The sequence below is a fragment of the Athene noctua genome, chromosome 1, assembly GCF_965140245.1.
Source record: "Athene noctua chromosome 1, bAthNoc1.hap1.1, whole genome shotgun sequence".
Taxonomy (NCBI): Eukaryota; Metazoa; Chordata; class Aves; order Strigiformes; family Strigidae; genus Athene; species Athene noctua.
Window position 1 is genome coordinate 109,508,487 of NC_134037.1, and position 25,422 is coordinate 109,533,908.

The window sequence follows — 25,422 nt, forward strand, 5'->3', positions numbered from 1 at the left end:
TAGTAGGTGTCCCTGCCCATGGCAGGGGGTTGGAACTAGATGACCTCAAGGTCCTTTCCAACCCAAACCATGCTATGATTCCATGTCCACAGTAAAAATCAGAAAGAATAGCAGTCTGATGTCAGAATGTAAACTCATAGAAATTAATATAAAGATTTAGAAAAACTAAGACTCAAGTGTATAACTATGATTAGTTGTTACAAATCCAAGTGTTTGCTTACAATTGCAAATTATACATAAAGACAATATCGCTAACATTTATTTGTCGGTGTCTGCACATAATCTTGGCTATGCTTCCTTTTGTTACAAATTAATTTCAAACCTGTAAAAGAGAATCAATGGTCTGGATTGAAACCTAATTCAAGGTGTGCTGTATTTTTTCTGCTTTGTCCAAAATAATGTTTTCCCATAAAACTGTTTACTCATGGTATCATAAATAATTGCCTGGAAATAGTTCTCCAGAAAGTTTTCTCCGAATCAAACATTTTCTGATCATTTACTTCCCAAATCACCATGAAATCAGAATGAGGGCTTTGACCTTTTTACTGTACCAGTGTATAAGAAAGACTAGAACATCTTTAATGGTCACTTTTAACATAAAAATACATCTGGACTGGTGAATGCAGTGCAATCAGTAATCAGTACTCACTAGGGTCATGTATTCCACAACACCAAATTTCAGTACCATCCTTAAACTTCTAATAAAAAAGTTGATGCTTATAATGCTTAAGATGCTAGGCTTAAAAATAATGCCCAGTCCTTCAACAGATGTTTTAAACCTTGCAATTCTTTATCAAAAGCCTGGATAAATTATTAAGTTGCTCACATAAAAAAATGCCAAAAATCTGTGGTTTGGTTTTGTTCAAAAACTTGACAATCTTCAAGCAAAAAATACATATTAATGCAGTATTTTTGTAAAATGCCACCATTTGTAATGCAAGCAAGAGGCCTATGCTTTTAAAACTCAGATTACCATATAACGAGTAATAATATACCACCAAACGTGACTGAGAAATCACACATTTTCAGATTTAAAATACAGAAGCAATGTAATAAACAGATCAACTTGGCACACTAAATATTTGTAAAGCTCAATACACCTTAGTTACCCAGTTTCACTGATCATACTCAGTGACTCAAGTAGGATAGCTGCAGTTACAGTTTAGCAGCATAAACAAAAACAGTACCTTTTGTGTATTTCAATTTTTAACGTAATTAATCTTACAGCAACTACATCTGTTTTAAATTTTCTTAGCTAAGCTAGATGCCAAGCCACCTTTTTCAAAATTAGCTTTGTACAGTGTTTCCCCTAAAAAGGTTAACAGATCATTCTGTCAAAAGTCATTATGTTGAACAGCCAAAATATTAGTGTCACATGAGCTACAGACACAACTTGATTCTTTTGACCAATTACATACACTTTAAAATCTGAGAAGCTTTTAGCAATATTATTTCTCAGTTCTTAATATTTTAAATGCAGATCATTCCAACCTCCTTTAGCATGTTCAAGATAGCTTTCATTGTTAAGAATTCAATCACACGTCTTAAAAACCAACGCGGCAATTACTCTTCAGCATGATGGAAGAATGTAACTTGCTTCCGCGAGTTTTGATATTCAATGAATCTCAGCTTCCTTACATTACTTGTCTGTGCTCTTCTGAGCCGCTATACAAAAACCACTAAGGAATTCTTTCATAAAGATGAAGATAAAAAAAGAGTTTTCTTATCTATAACATGTAAGCTTGCTTTTGGGGCAAAGAGTGTTTCCTTTCTTCTCCAAGAGGCTAGGGCATTACATAACATAAAATACAATATTTGATAATGCACATGGGCAAATGTTCTTTGGGTAATGCAAGTATATTTTAAATAAAATTTTAAAAGTCTTAACACAGTACAAAGTTTGCAGGTAGAAATAATGTATTTTTTTAGACCAAGTGATACAACTGGGAAAAATAAGACACACTCTTGGAGACCTAAGCCCCTCCCTGTGGTCTGAAGAACAGCATATTTCAAAGCTTATGAACCAGTGAGAAAATTAAGAAGGGGCGGGGGAATAAAAACAAATATTATTAACATCTTTTCAAAAGTTAATGTGCATATCACCACATTGGTCATAAATCAACAGAAGGTCATTTAACTGCAGAAGAATTACAGAACAAAACACAACAAAATTAAGAGTTGCAGTCAACACTTACCACTTGAATGAGGAATTCTACTGGAAAACCTCCTAGTGTTTCACTATCTGTGCCTGAAATTTTGCTTTTCCATGAAGATTGTCCTAATAAAGGGTCACTGTCCTATACAAGAAAGAGCAATTAATTTAATAGCTTATTTTTAGAGGTATTGGCTAAAACTTTTATCTTGCTGAATAACCTCAGAAAATTAATCTCAAAAACTCTTTAAGGTAAGAGCTTCAACATGTATCAGAAAATATTTCCGTGATTAATATTATATGAAAGAAGTAACTTACTGTAATTGGAGACTGGAGTGAAGGTGTATAATGCAATCGGGGAGGGGTCATAAAGAACCTTGAAGGCCGTTGTTTCTGTCCAAAGGCAGCGATTGGCATGGTTTCATGAGGCTCATTACTCTGCAAGACAGGAAAAGGATATACTTCAGATGTCAGATTAATTAATGTTACACACCTTGTGGAAAACATAATTTATTTCTGGAATCTGGACTATCCATGCCCATCCATGCCCCAGCCCAACAGTGTTTAAAGATTAACATATTGCTTTTGGGCTAGCAGGAGGTTCAAAATCATATTCCATTGGTGGAATTTTTCAAAGTGTTATGGCATCACATCAAATAAAACCTGCAAGAATATTTCCAAAAACTCTATTGGCAAGTTGTAGAGAAATCATGACTGAACAGGAGTTCAGCAGAAGCTCCAAACGCAGATCATGACAGAGACTAGACAAATTATGGACCGTTAGTAGATTCAACACTACCCAAGATATAAAACAACATGAGGTCCTCTGAAAAGCTTGCAGTCTAGGTCAGGCTGTTTGGCAGGAACAATTTCTGGAGCTCATAAAGTGGTACAAACGCCTATGAGCTAGGAAATAATCCCAAACTGTTTGATCAAAGCAACATCCCCAGAGGTAGCTTCATTACCATAAGAAGTTTCAAAATGAGGGTCAGTCAACCACAGGCCTTTCCAGACTTTGGCAAATTACAAAGGGCCAGGTTTTCTTAAAAATTCTCTGCAAATTCTGCTACGATCCCACAGCAGAATTTTCTTTGGGATCGTACTTTACTTGTTAGATTTCTTAATTTAAAACTCAGGCTATTATAACAACCTACAATAGTAGGTCTAGTAAATTATTCCAGCCTGAGCCATTATGTTTTTATCACAGAGGGTTAGCCTGTTCTATAAAACCATAAACAGTAGAAGCTCATTCCCCTGGTATTTCACATGCATCTGTTATTCTTGTTTCTATTTTATGACAATACCACCTGGATGTAATATTTTGAATTTTATTCTTTTTGATTAAAGCATACAATTGTAGATTTTAAAATTTTATTTTATTATTATAGCTATTTTAAGAATGTGTGTCATTAATACTTACAAGAACTTCATAATCTGGGACTGTGTGTGTTCCAAGACCCGCCCTGTCAAAAGTCACTCTGTATGTAGCATTAAGAGTGTCTACAGCATCTATTTGTCCAGTGAATAGTCCATCATGAACACCACGCAAACGTGCTTAAAAAAATAAGACACCAAAAACTCAAACGTTACAATGTTCTGATACCATTGAGAAAAATAAACTATACATCTTTTGCAAGTAACCCTTCATGTGTGTACTTAAAACCCACAGATTAAATGCAGAAAAAAAAAAGTAAACTCAGAAATAGAATTGTATGCAATAGAAATGCTACCCAAATTTTTGTCAAATTTATGTTTGCAAGTCAAGTATTTCCCAAATCTAATCCTTTGCACTACACACTTATGTCTAAATAAAACACTGTTTAATACCCAATATCTCCTGACAGATTTAATGACAGATTTTTTGTTTATTTATAAGAAATTACCTGTAACTTTTGTTCCTATTACAAGCGGTAATGGAATTTCTTCTGGAAGATCTTTGAACTGTGAAATATCTGCAACTTTCCGCTGCTGCAAAAGTCTTATTTTCTGTCGTTTCTGTTTTAACGCTGATCTCTCTTCCTCAAAGAAGGCAGAGGAACACCTATAATACAATTAGGTAAAACTATACTTAAATTCAGCACTGAAAATATACATATGTGAAGACATATGAAATAAATAGGCATAGTTTACAAATCATTGAGAAAAAAAATGAAAAAGCTTGGGGTGAAGTGTTCAAGAGAAAATGTTTTGTTGAACGGATTTAGACAATCTTACTCCACAGAATTATCACTCCCAAAATAACAGTTTATTTAAAAATGACAGCCAGAAATGTTAGCTGTTACATCAGTATATCAGAAGAGCACAACTTTTTCCGCTTATAGGGATCCACCTGGTGTCACAACAAAGCTAAAGCAGGTCGCACATTCAGTCTACTCAGTCTGACTAACAGTTCAGTGCATGGAAGGAGGACTTGCCGTGATGTCCCTGGCTGCCATTGCTTACTGATACGTAGTAGATCTCTTTCACATGTGCTCATTAGCTCAATTCAACTAAGTTAGTAGGAAAGGGCACCAGATCCAGAACATAAAAGCACACTTCTACGTCTCATCTCCTTGCAACTGTGCAGAGTACAACTCAGCCACATCTCTATTATGTAGATGAATTGTTCTGAGACAGAAGATAGTAAAAGAACAAATTTGTCTGAACTTGGACTATTGTGTAAAATCAGAAAATCTTTAGCAGCCCCCTCTCTGTTTTGGGGTGTATGTACCTTAAAATGTAATCTAAAAGATGGAAGACTTAGTCCTAAGGCCCTTACTTGGTTTTTCATTTTCACTTTTAACCTACTGAATAGGTATGATGCATGAGGGAGATTCTGAAAGCATAAAGACATTAAGGACTTGACCGTATCTCTCCTTATTAAAAAAAAAAAAGATTTATCATTCATGTGCCAACGAATCAAGTCTTTTAAATAAGGAGTACAGATGCTATTGTAGCTCTGCTTAATTGCAGAAGCAGTTATTTATCAAATAATTTATTGCCTTTGTTAATTGCTTTACTGCAGTCAAATGCAATTTAAACATTTTCTGTGGAACTCATACAGTTATATATTGATTACTGATCAATAAATGTTCTATTTTACAAGGTTATTTCAGAAGACAATGACAACAACTCTGCTGGTTTCCCATTCTACACCGCAAATTATATTGTTTTAAATCCCTTCAAGATCTTTCTCAGTTATTTATCTCTCACTCAATACTGAGCACTCAGCTCCTATTTCCAAGTCTGCTTCTACTGCTCTCTTACTATATGCCAAAATACACATTCTTATGTTTTCTTCTGTATACCCCTCACTCAAGAGAGTTCCACAGAGTCGTTTCACCATTTTCCAAAATTTCTCTTCCATGCAGTGTGTATGAGAAGATCATAAGAATTAAGCTGTCAGGATGCTGAGACCACGCTGAGACCACTTTTTTTCCACACCAATCAGCAATTTCATGCTTGTTTGTCTATACATACATCATTTGCCCTTTATCTTACACATGGTTTCTAAGTTATATGGGGTATAGACTATCTGTTTTGTCCAGTGTGTACAGTGTTAACACAATGAGATCTTAGTCCTAAGCAAAGGCTAAAAAAAAAAAAATAAAAAGAACAACAGGATTGAACTGAAGCTGTGATGTAGGTGCGATAATGCACTGCACTGATGGTTCCTTTACTAGACTTTCCAATCACTATCCCTGCAAAAGACATCACTAGTCTTTGTGCAGTCTAGAAACCATATTGTAGATTGAGCAACTGTAGGTGTGTGTACCACTCACCGGTTTACTACTGAAGAGCAGAATGTGTTTACCTGGATTTCTGTATTGCCTAATGATCCTCATTAGGAATTCAAAATATCTGGAAAGTGATATGGCAGAGAGAGTGATGATGGCTGGGAGACTCATGCAAAGCTTATTTGGATATTCTCATTTAGAGATGCTATTTGCTTCATATTTACTACTGGGGAGGAACAAGTGTGAAATAATGCTTGTCACAGGCTGTGAATATGAAGTAGCAAAATGCAGGTCAGAGCTTTTCAATTCCATTGAGAACAGAGTGACTAATCACAGCAAGACAAAAAAAAAAAAGAAAGAAAGAAGACAGACATTAATGATAGTCCTAACTGTGTCCAGGGTCTTGCATCAGGAACATCAGACATCACCTGATGTTCTTTGACCCATGCTCTTAGAAATACAAATTCAAATGCTGATATACTAATCACTGACCTTGGAAGGTCCCTACAACAGCAACTATTGTTTTACTGCTAGCTCAGATGTTCTTAAAAAGTCTCTGTTCCAAATGCTGGAGGTCATGGATGTAGAAATTATTTGCAACATATTTCTGGCTTCTGTTAAAGGAAATTGCCAACCCCATGTCCCCCAAATGTATTTAATAAAGGTTATCCCATCTTCATGCCATTCCTATGAAAAAAGGAAGATTAAAACTATGGTACAGATCACATTGCAACCTCATTAGTTTCCTGCAGAGACTTTTTAAGAGGTTGAACATTCTTCTCAGTTTCTACCTTGGTCATGAGAATCTGAACTAACAGAGGAAGCATCACCATAGTCGCAGGACAAGCATATCTGTGCTTAGTTCATATCCATTGCTATTTCACAACTCCATTTAAAGTTTATAGAGTACACAAGACTAACTATTACCTCTCCTCTTCCTTTTCTTGAAGCATATCTTTCCCCACAGTCTACTGGAATCTTACAAGCTTTGCAGGCTCCCATGAAGAATAGTGTTGTGCCAATCAACCACACTGTTGATGGTGTGATAGGACATTTAAAGTAGCAGCAGACATAAGAAAATGTTACAATATATTTAAAACAAAATTTAAAAAGAGACGACAACCATGTGCACAGCTATCACACAGAGACACTATTACCCTCTGCCATCAACACTGTGGATGCAAAATGTCTTTATTTTTTTTCTTCCCTCATGGGGAGATATTAGTACTGACATGATATTTAGCTCACTTGCATATGATGACAGACAGAAGAAATTGCTAACAGAATAGCAATGTTAAAAAACTTTTGCTCTAGAGGTACATGAAAATTATTGAAGAAATTAAAAGCAAACAGGAATGCTTATGTTGATAAAAAGGCAAGAACTTGTAAAGTTTTGCTTAACAAAACAAGACTCTATATCCAGTCAAATACTTGTACTTCAGAACTCAGATAAAACATCTTGCCCATTTAGACCTGTGGTTCCTTAGGCATGAGTCTCTCTTTCTAAAAAAATAACCCAAACCAAAACCAACACTTCCTCTGCCCTGCCCCACGTCACCCCACCACCTCCAAAGGAAGTTTTATCAACAGTCCAACAGACTGAATAAGACAAGCTGATCTTTCACAGTTGTACCCACTTTTGGCAAAAGTCATACGAGTAAGTGATGATTTAACCTTCAAATACACCATTTCCTTCTCAGTGGGAAACATGATGATAGAAGAATGAAAAGCTATCTCAGTTAAGCTCAAATGATATGAACACCTTTCCAAAAGGAACTGGCTCTGCTGCCTTCCCTTGACTGGCAATTTTTAGTTAGGTAAAGTTGTTTATAGGTACAGGAGATGAAATAGCATCCATCAGACAAAACATAATCTGACTCAGTACAGTGATATATGAAATGGATTCAGTGCTTTAGTGTTTGTATTTTCATAAATAAACCAGTCTTTCATTTCTGCAACATAACTTACACGTTTTTCTCCTGACCTTACACAATGACAGCATGGTTGTTTGTGAGGGACCTCTGGAGGTCATCTGCTCCAACACCTCCCGCAGAGTCACCTACAGGGAGCTGCCCAGGACCATGTCCAGATGGTTTTTAAGTATCTCAAAGGATAGAGATTCTACCACCTCTCTGGTCAACCTGTGCCAGCACTCAGTCACCCTTACAGTAAAAACAAGTGTTACCTTATGTTAAGACAATCTCCTGTGTTTCAGCTTGTGCCCATTGCCTCTTGTCCTATCTCCAGACAACACTGAAAAAAGCCTGGCCTTGTCTTCTCTATGCCTTCTCTTCAGATATTTACACACAGAGATGAGATCCTTCCTGAGCCTTCTCTTCTCTAGGCTAAAATGTATAGGTTCTGTGACAAGGCTGAACTGAATCAGTGGGTTTAGGAATGAAGAATTCTGAATTAGAGAAAAAACAGGCCCTTCATTAAATTCTGGCTGCTTCTCTACAATGTACAATATTTTATGGGTGACTTTCTTTTCTCTCTGTTTTGGCAGCCAAGCCAGGAAAAGTTAAGGATCTATAAAATGGTTTAAAAAAAAAAAAAAAAAAAAAAAAAAAAGAGAGATTAAAATGTACACTACTTTTCCCCAGGAAGAGCTAGTTATAGCCAGAAAAAAAAAACTTAGTGAAAAACTGGCCTGTCTCCCATGTCAGGAAGCACTGCAGCACAGAAGACACAATAATAATCTCAGCCTAACCTAGCATGGACACTCACTTCTCTAGGGTGGGAAGAGAGTATTTCAAGACTAGGTCCATGACAACTCCATGGACTGGACACACACATATAAGGAACAGTGTTTGTGGGGGAGCAGGGTGTGTGCTGAAAGAACACCTTTTTGGCAAAATGTTTTTCTACTCTCAGCTATTATTTTGCTTTACTACCTGCATGCAAAATTATTTTAGATGGAACAATTCCAACATCAAAACTACATGTTGTTATTAGTTGAAGAGAAAGAAAAAAAAAAAAAAATTTACCTCCGTGGTTTTCCCATTAATCGTCTGATTTTCCCCCACTCTACTCTTGTCAATTTTCTGGTTTTCAAATTTGGAAAAGATTCTTTCAGGCATACACAGAAGTCATTATCTCCTTCAAATAGTGGTCTGTTGAAACATAATTGGTCCTCTGTTAACTACACTTAGTAAACTTTCGTTGTGAGAGTCCAAAAACCATTCAGCATAAGAAATACATTGAAAACAAAAAGTATAAATTAGTCATATAAACAAGACACTCCTATTCAAAGGGCAAATTTAACCTGAAAAAAAATTCAACTGAAAACAGAGCCAGAAAGTTTCCAGAACTATTGTTCTATTTGAGCCTTACTACCAGTGATGTTTAAAAATGTTCCTTTCTGTTGTTACTGCAGGGAAACGTATGTATTCATCCTGCTTTGTACTGTATATAAAGGTACCAAATGAAGCTTCAGCAAAGCCGATGCAGTGTCAAGAGGATACTGCAACACACTGAAGGAAACCATAAAGATATGGTGAGGTACTGAGAATAAAGTAAGGGATAATGTAATACTGAGAAATAGACAGACAGTACCTTTCTCATAAATTCATTCAGTTATAACCCAGATTCTCAACAGAGGGTTCCAAAATACAGGAAATTGAGCCAACTTGTCATTCTCTACAGCTATACAGGTGAGACTTTTATTGTATCATACCATGACTCCATGATGAAGCAGAGGATCAGTATTATAGAAGTGACAGTTCAGAGAACCTGTCTACACAACATATGAATTTCTCTTTGATGCTATGACCTGTTTGTATCTCTGTGTTTTACAACTGCCTTTTACTTTGTAGTACCACATCCTTCTTGAGGTGAAGAGACAAGGCAGTAGCAATGATATGCCCGTCTAATAGCAGGTTAATCATTAAAGACTGTGTGCAACTGAAATAGATCTCACCTGGTGAGAACAAAAGAATAACTGCATCCAAGATAAAGCCACTTTTTTCCACTCTCTGCAGGGTGCTGGAATTTAGAGAGGAATATCCCCAAGCACAGAACAAAGAGGTTCCTGGAATCAACACCATTTTCAAGTGAGTTTGTGGGGTGGTGGGAGAGAGGAAAGGTGCATGGGGGTAAGGAGGCTCGGGCAAGAACGGAAGAGGATATTTCTACAGTAGAAGGATCTGCAGCTGCAGCATGAAGTGAAAAGGAAACCACAAAGAATGATCAGTGAGGTGTACAAAAGTTTTATTTTGTCCAGATTTACTGTTGCTAATGTAAGATATCTGTGTAAAGAACAACTGCTTCGGGGGTTTTTTTGAGAAAGAGAATCTCTATTTGATTGGTTTTACTATTACGTGTCCCTAAGCAGGCAAACTAAACCCACAGCATCCACAAGATTGGAAGTTCTGGGAAATGGTATAAGCAACCTACAGCTGCATCTGGTTCTGAGGGCCTATGATCACTAATAGTAAAAAGTAGTTCTTCAGAAGTCTCTGCATGTCAGAAGTCAATGGGATTTTACAGAAAACAGTCCTCTGCAGCAGTGTAGAGAGAATCCAACTGAAACAGCTTCAATAATCTAATAACCATAGATGATAGTTGTAGAAGTGAAAATATTTCCAAAACTTATAGTAGACATGGTGGTTAAACTGATGATTTCAATTTCAGATGAGACAATGCAAATAAAATATTTTGAGACTTGTACAGTGAGCCATATTTTCTCAGTCAACAGTTAGCTCTATGCTTTAAACTTTAAGCTTCTCATTAAGTCTAGATCACATCACTCAAAACAACATACATCAAAGTTTTTCTTCCAAAGATATGCAGTTTCTTTGTAAACTATGTTATAGTATCTTAACACGATCCTATCTTACTAGCATTACAAGCTTACATTGATAAGTATCAAAGAGGGTTTCAGAATTACCTGCTAAACTCAAAGTCTAGTCTACTAATTGACCTAAACTTCCACATACAATTATTTGAGAGTAAACTAAAAGTTCTTGGACTGTTGTAAAAACTGTAATTACAAATGTCACATATTAAAATTACTACTAAAAATAAGTAGGGTTTGGGTTCTTTGTTTTTGTTTTTCAAATAAGGGAAAAAAAAAGCCTGTAAAGACTACTTCTTTCGAAGGAATTAAATCCTACAGATGATGAATTTAAAACTAACTAAAATGGACATGTAATTTTTCTACTTGTGATGAACATATCCTAAAATGTTTTTCTGTTGCTATGACTGCCTTCTCAGTTAAGGAAAACAGCCACAGTGATTGTGATTAAAATAGGAAGGAAAAACAGGAATTATTTTGTTATGAATAAATTCTGGAAAAGAATGCTTCTTAACTCGGAAGCCATTTTTTAGAATAATAAATACTAGTGTTTCAGCTATTGGTCAATCATGTAGATTTTAAGATTCCATTTATCAATAATGATTTTTACATTTTTAGAATTTTTAGTTTTTCATGGTTAGGGACTAAATTAAAATGGTTCTTTTAAACAATTCACACCACCTTGCTACTGGTAGAACAAGTGCCAAAGACTCTGAGGCACAAATTGCAGAAACAAGTCTAGGAGATTAAGAGATCCAAGGATGTCGATACCGAGACAACAGCTGAGTAGTCACAACCTGGAGCTCTGTTAGCATTCACAATAAAACCAGGATGATGTGGAAGAAATATACAAAATCAGCATTTACACCTTTTAGGGAAGCAACACCTTATGAAAGCAGTCTCCTTCCCATCCCCCATGTGTAACGCTGTGAGGGTTGAAAAAAAGGGTTCAGAAAAGTCCAAGTGTTCCAATAACTTTATGCTTAAGATGTTAAAAATATTATGAATAAAATCTTGTATCTGGCAGAAGCAGAGGTAATAAAAAGAAAATTATTTCCATGAAGGAAGGCTTTCCGTAGAAGACGACGACCACCCAAGGAACTACCCAAGCAGGTTGCTCATTATAAAAAAAGATAGAGGAAAAAAACCCAATGAAATAATTTTCAGTAACTAATAATTCAACAATAATCTTTGGAGTTTCTAACCAACATAGGGAAATTTCCATCTCAATTTCAGAAAATGACTTGTTTCTATACTAACAAGAGATAATTATATAAACCAGACATACTTATCTATGTTGGAATAGAACCATTCGTATATGCACCACTTGTGAGCTTTGGGAAGTTTGAGCAGGTTACGAAGCCGTAAACCAATCTTCTGTGATGCTTTCTTGTCTGGTGTTGGCATTGTTGTATTAAACTTCTATGTAGTAAAATAAAGGAAACAGTTAAACACAGTCTAACATTCGTAAATATTCAAATCATTAAACTATATTTTCTTGATAGAAGTTTGCACATTAATAATTGTTACATTTTAATCACACATACTGTTTCACGACAATTTTTTTGTTGCAAATCTATAATAGTCCTTACTGCATTATATCAGCAATGCAATCAAACAGAACAGATGGCAAACTTTAGCAGGATCAATACAACAAATTATCTTTACACAAAGGTCTTCTAACAGAAACATTTTCCAATACAAACTACATTATTAGTAACAATAGCATGGCACTAAAGTACACGCAGACTTCAAAAGTTTGAGGCACCACTGAACATTGTCTCGAGTGAGCATACGTGATATTGTAGCTCAGATGCCAGCAATACCAACTGCCTCGTTTGCACTAGTGCTTCTATTCTTGCTAACTCTTCTTAAACTGAGGATAAAACTAGCACAGGAATGTAATACAGCCAAAGCTTCGAGCAGAGTGCCTTCTTTTTAGAAAAATCACAAGAGAAACTAGCATGGACATAAGCAATCAAGTTTTAAGTACATTTGAAAGCTATTTCATAAACTGCAGAAAAGACACTGTCTTAGATAGTATGCATAATACATAGAACTGCGTTTAAACAAGACTGTAGAAAAATAATTCTCTAATTTTTCTTTAGAGATGGCTGTCTTAACTAACAGAAAGAAAAACTTATTTGTGAAGAATAACAGCTTTTTGAGAATATTAGTTTAACTGGGTCCCCATGCCATAATCAGTTGTTACCCTTCCCCAGACACTCAGAAGTATTTTGACCTTTAGCAGCAGCAATAATGTGATAAAGCATAAGGTAGGCACCTTGCTGGCTCCTGCTGCGCCTAACCACTACCTCCTAGATACAGGTTCCCTCTTTCTCCCACTGGAACTCCAGGAAACAAAGCCTAGCAGGACAGCAAGATCCATGAGCTACAGCAGCTGCAGTCCCTCACAAATATTTATCTGGTAATCACTTGGACCTCCTGAACCAGACATTGAATTACAAACCAACCAGGCTTAGAACATTATCCAGGCCTTTCTACTGTTAAGAAATCATGGCAACATATAGAGAGAAACGTCATGGTCCTCACCTCTGACAAAATGGACTCAGCGAAATGGCAACTGCCAAGTCTTCCCTATTTGACACTGCACAGTACAGTTCAGAAGGCAAGTAAGAACAGTATTCAAATAGTACTTTTTCAGTGTGACAAATTCAGGCTCATAATGTGATGGTACAGAGAAGTGATTTGGATGACAAAGGTACTAGAGAGCCAATTCTTTGAGACTAAGAGATGTTGCCCTGTCTAACATAGCAAATAAAAGCTGAGAGAAACTACAGCTGCTCTTTCATGCTATATCAAGGAGTAGACAGTCAAGTGGAGGAGCAGAAAAACAAACTGTTGGAACTGGAGGATGTTATTGTTACAGGATTAAGAAGGTATAGATGGCCATGAATACATCTAGGGTACATATCCAGAGCAAGTTCCTAACTGTTGGAATACATTAAGTTTACGACAGCCTTCTAAATGATGTAGTTAGTGCAAGAAACCTAGTCAGTTTTTAACTGAAGCTGAATACATTTATGCAGACTACAGGATATGATTGTGGGAGCAAGATGGGCAGTTAGTCTGGAATCCTTTCTAGCTCTGTATGCTTATGTCCAGGATCAAAAAGAACAGGTACTCCCATAAAAAAATTGAGGAACCCAATTGTAAGAAAAATATAAATCTGTTTTGAATTGTGGCTTACTCCTAACAACAGCTTTCCTCACAAGAATATTCATAAACTGATAATGCAACTGGAAAAGCAAATGTATTCTAGTTTTCAACTAACACAGATAGGCTTGTTCCCCTTTTTGGTAAAAATATCTGCATACATGTAGGTACCTGTGGAACCATCGCAACCTTCTGATTTCTTTTGGGTGACCTTGTGTTTATTTGTCTGTCATCTTCTTCACAGAAGAGTCGACTCCGTTTTGAATTTCTGAAGGGCTGCATGTATCAAAATTAAGAATGAATTACAAGAAAAAAAAATATCTAATTTCTCTGTTCATGCACAGAATTCACAGTGAGAAATGGAATGACTAATCTCTTGCCACCTATTGATTTTAAGGCACACGGTACACAATAAATAGTGCCTCCTAGCAGTTAGAGATCTAAGGGCTGAGAGAAGAAGGAATTTAAGATTCCAGGCTTTCCAATGCTAACTATAACCCATTACTATACTGCTGGCCCAGTTCCACGGAAGTATTTAGAACCTAACTCCCACTTGTTTCCAGAGGAGTTAGGTGTCTAAACACTTGTGTACCAAAGCTTAAAATAGTCCTTGCTTTGGTTATAAGCACATCTGTTAAACAGTTTGTTCTGAATTTTGGGTCAAAAAAAGTTTATTCAAACAGTGTTTTGGTATGTTCTCAGTACAAACATTAGCTGGATATAATTTTTTTGCAAGGAATTCTTATGAGTCTAATAAAGTGGTGTGTGTTTGTTGTTTTTTTTAACTCATTGAAAGTGCCTACACTGCAAAATGCTAAGAAGTTGAAGTCTAAAGAAAGTCTAAAGCTTGAATAAGTTATGTGAAAATATCAGAAAAGCGAAGAATTTAGAATTTATGCTAACTCAAATTTACTTGTGTGCTAAGATGTTAGAGCTCAAAGAGAAGGCTGACTGAAAACAAGAAACCATACTGCAATGCGTGTCATGAAAAAAATAATTCCACTTAGTTATTCTCCAATATTTTACCCTATGACAAAAAACTTGTGCTTTCAGTGAGGACAAAAGAATAACCTATGACTGTCTTTTAGTGCTGAGAGCAAGCAGCGTTTCCTTCCATGAAGACTTTGTGGCCCAGCACAGGAGCCAGCCACAACTGAAATGTGTCTCCTTTGCAGAACCCCAAGACTGCACCCTGTAGCGTTCCTTGTACTTCAAGCTGTTTACAAAGGTGATGAGTAAAGGCAGAACAAATGCAGATTTCACTTCTTTCAGTACAGATGATGAAAGCGCTACAGATTGATATGGGTATGAAATCTATAACACTCACAATGTGAAGCATACTGATGACAAAGATAAGCCCTAATAGGAGTCATAAACAGAAAAGTGAAATAAAACTTCACTAATAAGCAATTACACTTAGAAAGACATTTAATAAGTTTATGACTGATTAAAGTATCTGTCTGAAAAGAGATATTCTCTATAAAGTTAATTAGTCATAGCAAAAAAAAATCTGTCTGACCCATGCCATGAGAACAGATGGAGCTTTCCCAGGGAAATGTGCCTTTCTTACTCTAAATTACATATATTTAATAAATATAACTACACAAGTATATTTAAGTACATTAGTGCCCTGTATGTGCTAGACACCGAAGCACATTCAGCACACAGAAGAAAACGTCTATTCCTTGTAGACGTTACAAACCAGGAGAGAGTCACACACTCAACAGAGGAAGTATATACTGGCAAGGTAACCAAATGGTGCCCACATTCTATTAACACAGTAATTAGTTTATGTTGTTTTTCTCTCTTCACCTAGATACATCGAATGCTTTTCTTCACATCTTCCAATTCACTAAATCTTAAGAACAATCTTAAATTTCAATTACAACATCTTTATGTTCTTTTATAACATCTCTGCCATCCTTGACAAATCATCACCCTAAAAAAGAAAGGTCAGAACTGTTCCAATTTCTGAGCAAGAAAACAAATCCACAATCCTGTTTCAACAATAAAAACTTACACTGCAGATCTCTAGGACTTTTTAATCATAGCATTCTGCCCACAGGATGAAGAGCAGGTTCCTACTGAATATTTGCAATTATATTTTAGTCTTGACATTTGAGACGCTGGCTCCTAAACGTCTATATAGTTCTTCTTGGTTTTATGACACTATACCAGATGAAAAGCACGTGCAAATACAGGAGCACAAATGCTAAAACAATTTAGACAAAACTTGAGCTCCTTCAACCTTATGCTAAGGCTATGATCTACATAAGAGAACTGTTTTACAACCCTCAACAGAAGCTGCCAAATTCTATTCCAAGGAGCTATCCAAAATGGTAAGAGTGTTCATCATCCTGGATTGCCAGTGCCTCACACGAGAATAAACTAACAAGTGTCACAAAGAGGTATCATCCATGTTAGCCAAATAGGTCGGGCATTTTTAGAAAGATTTTTCAACCAACGGTACAACGTATCTGTGAAACTTCCAGGGTTCAGGAAACTCAAATTAGTACAGACAACTATATCACATCTCAGCAACGTGGGCCACTGCTAACACATCAGACTATCCTCTGATCTTTCTCCTAGCTTTCTACAGAATACTGAGCTACATTCAAAGTTTGACTCCTTATTTTTAATACCTACAGCCAGTATACCTAAAGAGTGACAAAGTTTTCATACAAATGTTAATGGCTAGTGACTTCAGTTCTTTAGCACATGCAGTCTTCTAAGTTACTGGTAAGACTTGTTTCTGTGAGAAGACAAGCATTCCTGGGGAACAGCTGAAAACTGTGACATGAACTACAGGAACCAGGGACCGTCACAAAGTTCTGGTCACTGTCTGGAACTGCATTTTGTAGATCTTATGTTCTCTAGTATAAACACACAGCAACATGTGTGTGTATATATATCTGCATGAATCCTACCAAAATAAATACCTTCTCTGCTAAGTTTCTCTCTACAGGGAGAAGATTACAGAAAAGCTACATATGAGAGATATCAGTCACATTGCTTAATGCACTACTGGATGCTGCTCAGATATTTTGATTATGTGCAGAGCAGGCAAGCGCAATAGTTTTCAAACATAGTGTTTCTGTTCCAATAAACAAACAGTTCACAAAAAATAATGATTTGAATAAAAAACAGATGATAGTTGGCAAGTTGGTTGCAATTACTGTAGAAGGCGGCGGCACCAGAAGAATATGGGAGAAAGATCTGCCTAGCAACTGAGACAGTATTTCATATGCTCTCCAGGTTGTAGTAAAAAGAGCACACAACATTACAGATGTAGACAAAACAAGGCACTGGGTGCAATATAGCTGGTGGTAAGACCAAATCAAAATCACATCATTCCGTAAGGTAGAGGAGGTTGAAAGTAGTCAAGAAGAACTTGAATATGATACAATAGGGAAAGAAACAACAGTGGAATATTTCAAAAAGAGAGGGGGAAATGGTCAACCCTAACGCCAGACACATGTCCTTGGAGGCTGCAGGCTCATTAGGTTTCATCCCCTCTCATCCCATTGTTCTTTAATGTAAGGCCTCCTATGAGACCTCTCAGAATACTACATGACATTTCACTGACATTCTTTTATTTTTATTAAAATCTGCCCCCCAGAAGGCACAATGATGGAAGTGCATTATGACATTTTCCCTTCCTTTATGTATCAGTTCTCAGCCATAATTAGAAGTGAGATATTTCATGAGATAAAACAAATGGTTGATCAGAAATGGTGATGCCTAAGTTCAAGGTGGTAGATACAGTACAAACATTTCACATAGCACTTGCTTTATAAAAAAGGGAGAAAATTATTACAAGCTATCTTGAACAAGGTCAGCAATTAAATTTGATTATTGATTTATAAAATATATTTTCATCTCATACTCAAACTGTGTAGACTGCTTGTGAAGGACATAGTTTAATATTTGGAAATTATGAAACTATAACTCTGCCAAATTTTTTGATCCCAAAATCTGATTCACTTTATGGTATTTTACCGATCCTGAAGTTGTCTTTTTATTGCTTCTTACCATTTCCACTGCAGAACCAGCATTCTTGCTTTTCCAAATGGGTGTTTTCTGCAGAGAATTATACTTTTCATTCCACGAACTGGATAAACTTCCCTCTGTTGTGAAGAAATCATGTCATTAATATAAATATATCTATGTTTTAACATAACTACTATCTAAAAGCTAGTATAACATCATCAACTACTAACATATTTTTGTTATTTGCAGCATCTTCTTTGGATTCACCTACAAATGGACTTTAGATGTCAATAGTTTTACTAAATTGTTCTGAACACCAACTAAAAAAAAACCTGAAAAAGGTTTTGAGTACAAGGAGAAACATGAACAAAACATTTTTTACTCCTGACAACATTTAGATTTCTTGAAACCTCCTTTGCTGGAATCAGTTACTTCCACTGCCAAGTTGACATGCACATCTAGACAGCTCTATTGTGGCTGTAACTGAAACCTGGAGAAGGTAAAGTTCTATGAAACCTGGCCTCCTTCTGGTTCTAAAAAATTATTAAGTAGGTGCACACAAAAAAGTGAATCAAATTTTACTGAAACAAACCCATATTAATTACAACATATTCAACAGACCATGTCTTCTTCCTTGTGTAACAGAAGCCTGGTAATATATAAAGAAACTTTTATTGTTGGGCAGATTACAAGTATTCAAAATTTGTATGAGTGTTGATGAAGACAATTTCAAAGAAAAATATGTAAGAAACAGATTTTTGATTTAGCCCAAAAGTTGCTGACAGAAAACACAATGAGATTGTGAAATTCCTTCCTAATGTAAATTTTTTCACATGTACAGGTCTCGCTAAGAATCCTTCTCCTATCTCATCCTCAAGAGAGGAAAGATTACCTCAATCTTCTCATCAAACCTGACATCTAGGCAGTTTAGGAAGAAAAAACGCATTTCAGGAATTTCACCCAGGAAAACCAGTGTCTAAATACACCACAACATATGTAGTTTCAACCACCAAGGATTATTAGTCTATAGAACTAACAAATATCCACAATAAACTCAAACATATTTCAACAAAAATCCTTCTTCAGTGTTATTTTCCAGAACTTTTTGAAGTCAGAAACTAAGTATACCCAAAAGTCAGATTGGGTGCAAGTAAGTAACACATTAATTTCTTACCTTTCAAGCTCACAAGTGCTTTTGCTGAAGAACCTGCAATATATCAAAAAGTCCATATAAATCATAAGATATTTCAAACCATACAATCTATGCAGAATCTACTCATTCTTAATTAATTCTTAGACAGAAAGTAGAACTTAATACTTTCACAGCTGAATGAGTGAACCCAGTGCACCCTCCATGGCACTAAGTATAGCACTGTATGTTTATTACCCAATAAATCTTGAAAGCATATTCATATTTTGTTATTTCCTTTAGTTTCATATCTCCCAAACAGCTTCAGATGTCAAGCACTTTTAACACAACGAATTCTGAACAAGCTTTATATCCAAACTACATACTTCCATGCAGCTGCTTGTCTGATGCAGTTGCAAATATATTATACAACTGACAAGGAAACTGTAATGAACACTTAAAAAAAAAAATTTTGTACCAATTCAATATTCTTCAATGCCAAAAATTTTCACGAAAGCAGTAGTTTATGCTCTCTAAGCTTGGATCACAAGTAGGGAGATGGATAGTTTCTCCCTGGTGGAAGCTCCTTATTCAGAAAGGCAGCAGATTCAGATATTTTAAATGCAGACAGAATCCTTAGTTTGCTAGAACTGTTCAAATTGTGTAACACATCCATTAACATTTCAGTGCTCCCCTTCCAGTGCATCTGCAGACCTCTGCAGTGCTTCTGGGTCAGGAAGGACAAAACTGGGCCTGACTATGGCCTTCATGCTCTGGAATGTTCAAATGTCTCTAAGAACAAGCTGTTTGAAGCAACTACAATACCAGGGAGGAAAGATATTTCTGCATGATGATACTTCCAGATTCATGCTTTTCTCTCAAATCAGCTTCATCTTTTGAGTTATGTTCCAGTGTTGCAACCACTCCTTCTTGCATTGCATCCTCTTCTCCCGCTCACTTTCCCTGCTCCCTCCTTCAGCTTCTCTTTGGCACTGCTGTTCCAAGAATACTGCTGACTCCTGGAAATTCCTTGTCTTGTGGCTGCCCTGTATCTAGGTCCCAACGCCGCTAACTTCATAGTCCCAGAGAACCTTGCCTCTAAGAGGATACATTCCAGGGAATATTACAGAGCCAAAAAATTAATTACTGTCCCTTTCCAGGGGAACAGAGCACTTTGGTTTGGGGTGGACTGTTGAAGAGAATGCAGGTTCAGCAATGGCAAAAAAAACCCCTATATTCCTTATTTTTTCATCATATTATTTTGCTGCCATCTTATTATGTCACGTGTTAAAAAGCGTCCAATTAAAAAAAAAAAGGAAAGAAAGTTTCTATTTTTTTCAAAAAAATTTAAAAATGTTTAAGATATGAAATTAGTTTTGACTCACTGGTGGTTTAGAGGACCTCCACCCCTGTATCTCCCAAGCTGTTCAAATCTAAAACAGCTAACCCATATGGGATTACACATCAAAAACAAGGTGACAAACCCAGGCTACACTGTTGCCTTTGTTGCACATTTCTTTTCTGACACATCACCTTTGTTGAGTTGGAGACCTAACAGCAACTGGTACACGAACATGCTTCTATGATGATTTGATTCATAGTGAATTCAGCTCTTGTAACGAAGCTGTACATTAAAGGTATCACAGGATTAAAGCTATATTAATAATCAGATACTGTACACCGTGCTTGCATAAATACATGGGTACCCTGCTATCAACCAAGAATGCTGTCCTGAACAGGAACAGTAACAACAGTGAAGAACTAGTGTCACCCCCAAATTAACATAAGGATTAGTGGGAAACGTGTGCAGGGAGTAATAAGTACAGGCAGTTTAAGAACATGGTGAAAGTACATGTCTTTGGGGATGGAGAGGCAGAAGCGGGGTCATCAGGAGATGCTGGCTTTTCAGAATGGATTGCTATTCTGAACAATTTCAGGCACTTCATCTGTAAGACTAAACATCCGATCATTTTCCTCTTTTTCTCGCCATCTTGCTCATATGTATCAAGTTCAGTCAATTCAATCAAGGCTGAGTATGGCAACAATGGAAATGAAACAATTTGGCAAGAGGCAGCAAAGCTTTATATGGGGGTGGTGTCAATCTCTATGCTGAAGGGCCTGAGAGCCTTTGCTAACCATCAAACTAGGATGCTTCACCTGTGAGACTGATGATGGGTCAGCAGAGCAGGGCATTAGATGACTAGCATCAGAAACAACAGGTAGAGAAGTGATAGACAGCAGAACGTTACTGCACTGCCTTCTAGCTTTATAAGATTACCACTCCAAACCAGCATTAGTCACCAAGGTCTTTTCCGCATGGGATACTTAATCTTCAACACATGCATGCTAGAATAAGGCTGCTCATTTGTTTTCACTGAACCTGCAACTAAGGTAATGTAACTAGAAAAGGGCTTCTTTATTTAGGAATACAAGTGTCCAAGTAAGAAATTCCTGATCTAGGAAAGTTCAAAGTTAAACTAAACTATTTTAATCTATCAAGTTGCAGACAATTATCAACACCAACATTTCTGTTGCTTAAAGCATTAGAACACATGTAGAATATCAAAATGACAGTGGAGATGTCCATAAGATTAATTTTACCTTAAAGGCAACAATATGATACACGGGTTTTCTTGTCAAGTTCTTCTATATCAATTTTAGGTGCTACCTGCAACAACACCAGACTTCAAGGAATACGGTCCATCTCTCTACTTTTTCCATTTAGTTTGGTAGTACTGTACATACTACCAGGGCCCCCAAACCAGAAACTAGGATGATCTTCTAAGCAAAAATATATTACAATAAAAAACAACCAATATTTAATACAGATAAAAGCATTACAGAAACTATAAATATTGAAAAGTGATTTGGGATAGATTAGGTTTATTAAAACTATCCAAAATTTTAGTTAAAATAATTACTAGATTTATAATATCCCAGTCTCACATTAAATGCCGGTAATTTTGTACACTCCTGTTCTGAATAACAAATATGTAATCATAGGCAATCTTTTTAACCAGCATTTTAATTATAGACATAGAGACTAAAGTAGAATACGCACACATACTTGAATGTAAATACCTATTATGACAATGACACAGATTTCATTTCTACAAACACCAAACACTTAAAAACAAATGGGTGGAAAGGAAGAAATAAGGCCTATGCGTCATTTAGGGTATTACAACCAAAATTATTACTTCCACTTCCTGCAGGTTCAGAGGATCATGAAGGTGGACTTTCTTAATATTGAGAGTAAAAAAACCTCAACTGAGGGAGGAAGCACAGCCAGCTCACCACAGCAGCAGCTCAGGAGTCAGAAGACTTGCTTTCAGGATCCTACACTGGCATACTATTCCAGTGCAAACGGTACGACTGGCTTAGTCTTGTCTCTGTATCCTATTGAGTATTGCTTTGTGTATGTTGTTAGCAAATTAATTACCTGAACACAGTGTTCACACTTGATTAAGTTTGAAAAATTAGGAAAGGATTCAGAATGGAGCTAGAAGAAAGATTTGAAGATCTAAAAACATGCCTTATTGCGAGAAAGTCAAGACACTCCAATCTTGTTCTTACCAAAGAAGGTCAAGATCTGCACTGATCACAAGTATCTACAAAGGAAGATAATTCAGAGAGTAAACATTTCTGCAGCCTTTTTTTTACATGGAAAGGCATATTTAGATCTCTTTGTCAGAAAATGACATTGGATAAGTTCAGGTTAGCAATGAATGCAAAGTTTAACTGATTTTATGTAACTGTACTAAGAAGTGGCATGTCGAGCTCCCTATCATTCAAAATCTTCAAACCAAATTTACGTCTATTTTTAAAGAGAAAACTGTATATAAAAAGGAGGCATGGAACTGATGCACAGAAATTCCAAACACAAGTATCCTAGCATGCTTAATGAAGAATGCAAGATGATTATAATGGCCTTTTCTGGCCCTAAAAAAATATGTGCACCACAGATGTGCGGTAAAAATAACCTGTCTGCTAGATTATCAGACATGTAATAGTATAATAACAGGAAGCTCATTAGTAACTCAGACTCAGGAATAAACGTATTTATGTATTTTATAACACATGTAAGAAGTGATTTTCAGGAAGTCCATGTAAAATCGAATTTAAAAAAAAATTAACATTAAAATAAACTCAAGTCCACCAAGTCTAACACGATAAGGACCCTGATGCTTCCATGCTAGGCTTGCTAGAAACCCGACCGGCTCCAGTGGCTGCCGGCATGGGGTCTGGCAGACGGACAGCTCCCCTAGTCCTGAATCGCCACTCTCCCGGCGTGGCTGCCAGGAAGCACGTACAGAAGATTACCACGAGGAGAACCTAATACACCTCCTCTAACCGCTCTGCAAGCAGTATGAACAGACTCAAAAAGGAACTCTGATAGTTTTCCCTCCAAAAAGTATTTCTGATGGGGAGGTAGGCTTTGAGGCACGGGAAAAAGGTGCAAAAATTTTTCCTTTTCAAAAATTAAATTTGGGTTTAAGTTTAAAAACAAGCATCTATTGCTTCCCCTCATCTGAAAATACCATAACTGAACAAAAGAGGTAGAGTATAATTGCAATTCAGTGTGGGCAGTTGTGGATGTCCTGATGTATATTTTCAGGACTAACATGAAGAAAAGCAATTTAAAAACAGCTTCTCAACACCCGATCTTAAATTTTCAACAGGAACACAGATGAGCACATTGCATTTGTGAAAGTGTTTTCAGATTTCTTTTATAATGAATTCCTAACAGCTGGTTACAATTTTCAAAATAAAGGCTACAAGTAACCACAGGGATGTTCCATAGCTACTGATTTTCCTAATGTGTGGGCACAAAGGGGCATATCTAAACCAATACAAAAAAATTCTAGGATCCAGATAAGCAGTTATATAATGTAAAACCCTTCCTCTCCAGATCATTATGCTATTTTGTCTAAATTCCGCAGAGGTGAGCGGTTATTTTAACATTGGTTGCATGACTACCTGAAAAACCTATATAATTAAACTACATCGCCGACACTAAAAATGGTGCAACAGGAAACTCATGGACAAGAAGGGGAAAACACAAGCCTTTATTATAGATTGAGTCATTAACCGTCCAAGAAATCATCCATCTACACAGCACAGCACAAGCTGTTTCAGCAGAGGAATCTCAAATTGATTGGCCACTAAAAGGATAGCTTATTCAGGAAATCTTAGAAAGTTAAAAAGCATACATAAGAGCAAAAAGTGGCTTTGGGTAGCTTTTAATCTCCTCAAAAACTTTGGTCTGGTTGAAAAGGCAAATAAATAAACAATAATTTTTTGCTTCAAGCATGAATCAGTATTCCCCCCATGTTATGAGCCTACTGATAAACTGACATTTGTGTATTTCCAAATCCTAATTTAACTACTGGATGGAAGTCAGGTTTTCAGCCATGTGAACCCTTTTACAGGACTTTTACAGATAATAACCACAATACCAAAGCCCTCTTTTTGAAACTCTGCATTCTCGTGATGGACAACATGCTGATACCATGGTAACATACAATTTCAAAAGGTATGCAGCACAAACAATCCCAAAATTATTAGTTGTGGATACTATTTACCAGCCATAAAACTAATCTTGAGCCCCCTCCCAGATGCTGTGATCTCATATAGTTCTGCTGATTTTTTGCCTCAAAAGACCAGGGCACTGTGGTGCTAGACACATGGCCCCTTGGGACTATAAAACAAAAGTGGCAAGAGGTGTGTCACATCCCCCCTCCAGCTATCTAGGAAAGTGCCAGAGCAGAGCTACTGGCTACACAGGGGCAGGGTGGCTGTGAACCACAGCGTAAGGCTGTGCTGGGGGTAAAGGCAACGATTTCTGCAATTAAGTGCCACCCTTATGCTGCAGCCTCCACCCACAGGATAAAAGGCCATGCAGAAAGGTCCCTGTCCCCCTTCTCTCCTTTTGCCTGTCCTAAAACACAAGCCCCTAGAAACAGCACCAGCGACGTCCACTGATATATGCTATTTGGCAATATACTACTGGTTTTGGTATTTGCACTGTAAAAGGCTAACACTCCCTGCTACAGCCTGGCTTCTTTCTCCGATTCACCTGCCACTTGTTGGTGTTCGCCTACACACAACACAGAAGCACTGCACTCCGCAGTAGCTCAGTGGTTTGTTTACTCCTGGTGGTGGCCCCGTGCTGATGATCATGGAGTTAGCTAAGCATGCCTTCACTTCTATCAAAAATGGCATCTCACTCTCACTTGTGAGAGTGTACAGAGATGATTCCAGGTGTCCTCCTCATTCAGACTCGCTTGTGCTAAAGAAAGCACCAAGACGCAGCTCTGCCTGCGCTCTTGCCTGCAGAGCTCTGCCCCTGCCAGGACTAGGACAGTCTTCCAGCCACATTTGCACGTGTTGTCTGTTTTATCGAAGTCTCATCCCAGCTTCACTGCGTGTACTTTATAACCAAGTAATCCACAAATAAAAC

At 36.9% G+C, this 25,422-nt stretch overlaps 1 protein-coding gene across 4 annotated transcripts in view; it reads right to left on the reverse strand.

Moving 5' to 3' along the window:
• LIN9 (lin-9 DREAM MuvB core complex component) overlaps nt 1-25,422 on the reverse strand; it is a 38,942-nt gene that overhangs the window by 10,415 nt on the left and 3,105 nt on the right. For 2 of the 4 annotated variants that reach the window (XM_074926422.1, XM_074926411.1), the window contains exons 2-10: nt 19,005-19,037; nt 17,873-17,967; nt 14,012-14,116; nt 11,952-12,085; nt 8,856-8,981; nt 4,036-4,193; nt 3,573-3,706; nt 2,471-2,590; nt 2,196-2,297 (exon numbers count right to left, since the gene is read on the reverse strand). In XM_074926422.1, the coding sequence (XP_074782523.1) occupies nt 2,196-2,297; nt 2,471-2,590; nt 3,573-3,706; nt 4,036-4,193; nt 8,856-8,981; nt 11,952-12,085; nt 14,012-14,116; nt 17,873-17,967; nt 19,005-19,037 (1,007 nt within the window). The remainder of the gene's footprint in view (nt 1-2,195; nt 2,298-2,470; nt 2,591-3,572; nt 3,707-4,035; nt 4,194-8,855; nt 8,982-11,951; nt 12,086-14,011; nt 14,117-17,872; nt 17,968-19,004; nt 19,038-25,422) is intronic. The other 2 variants (XM_074926431.1, XM_074926438.1) reach the window with 2 other exon arrangements.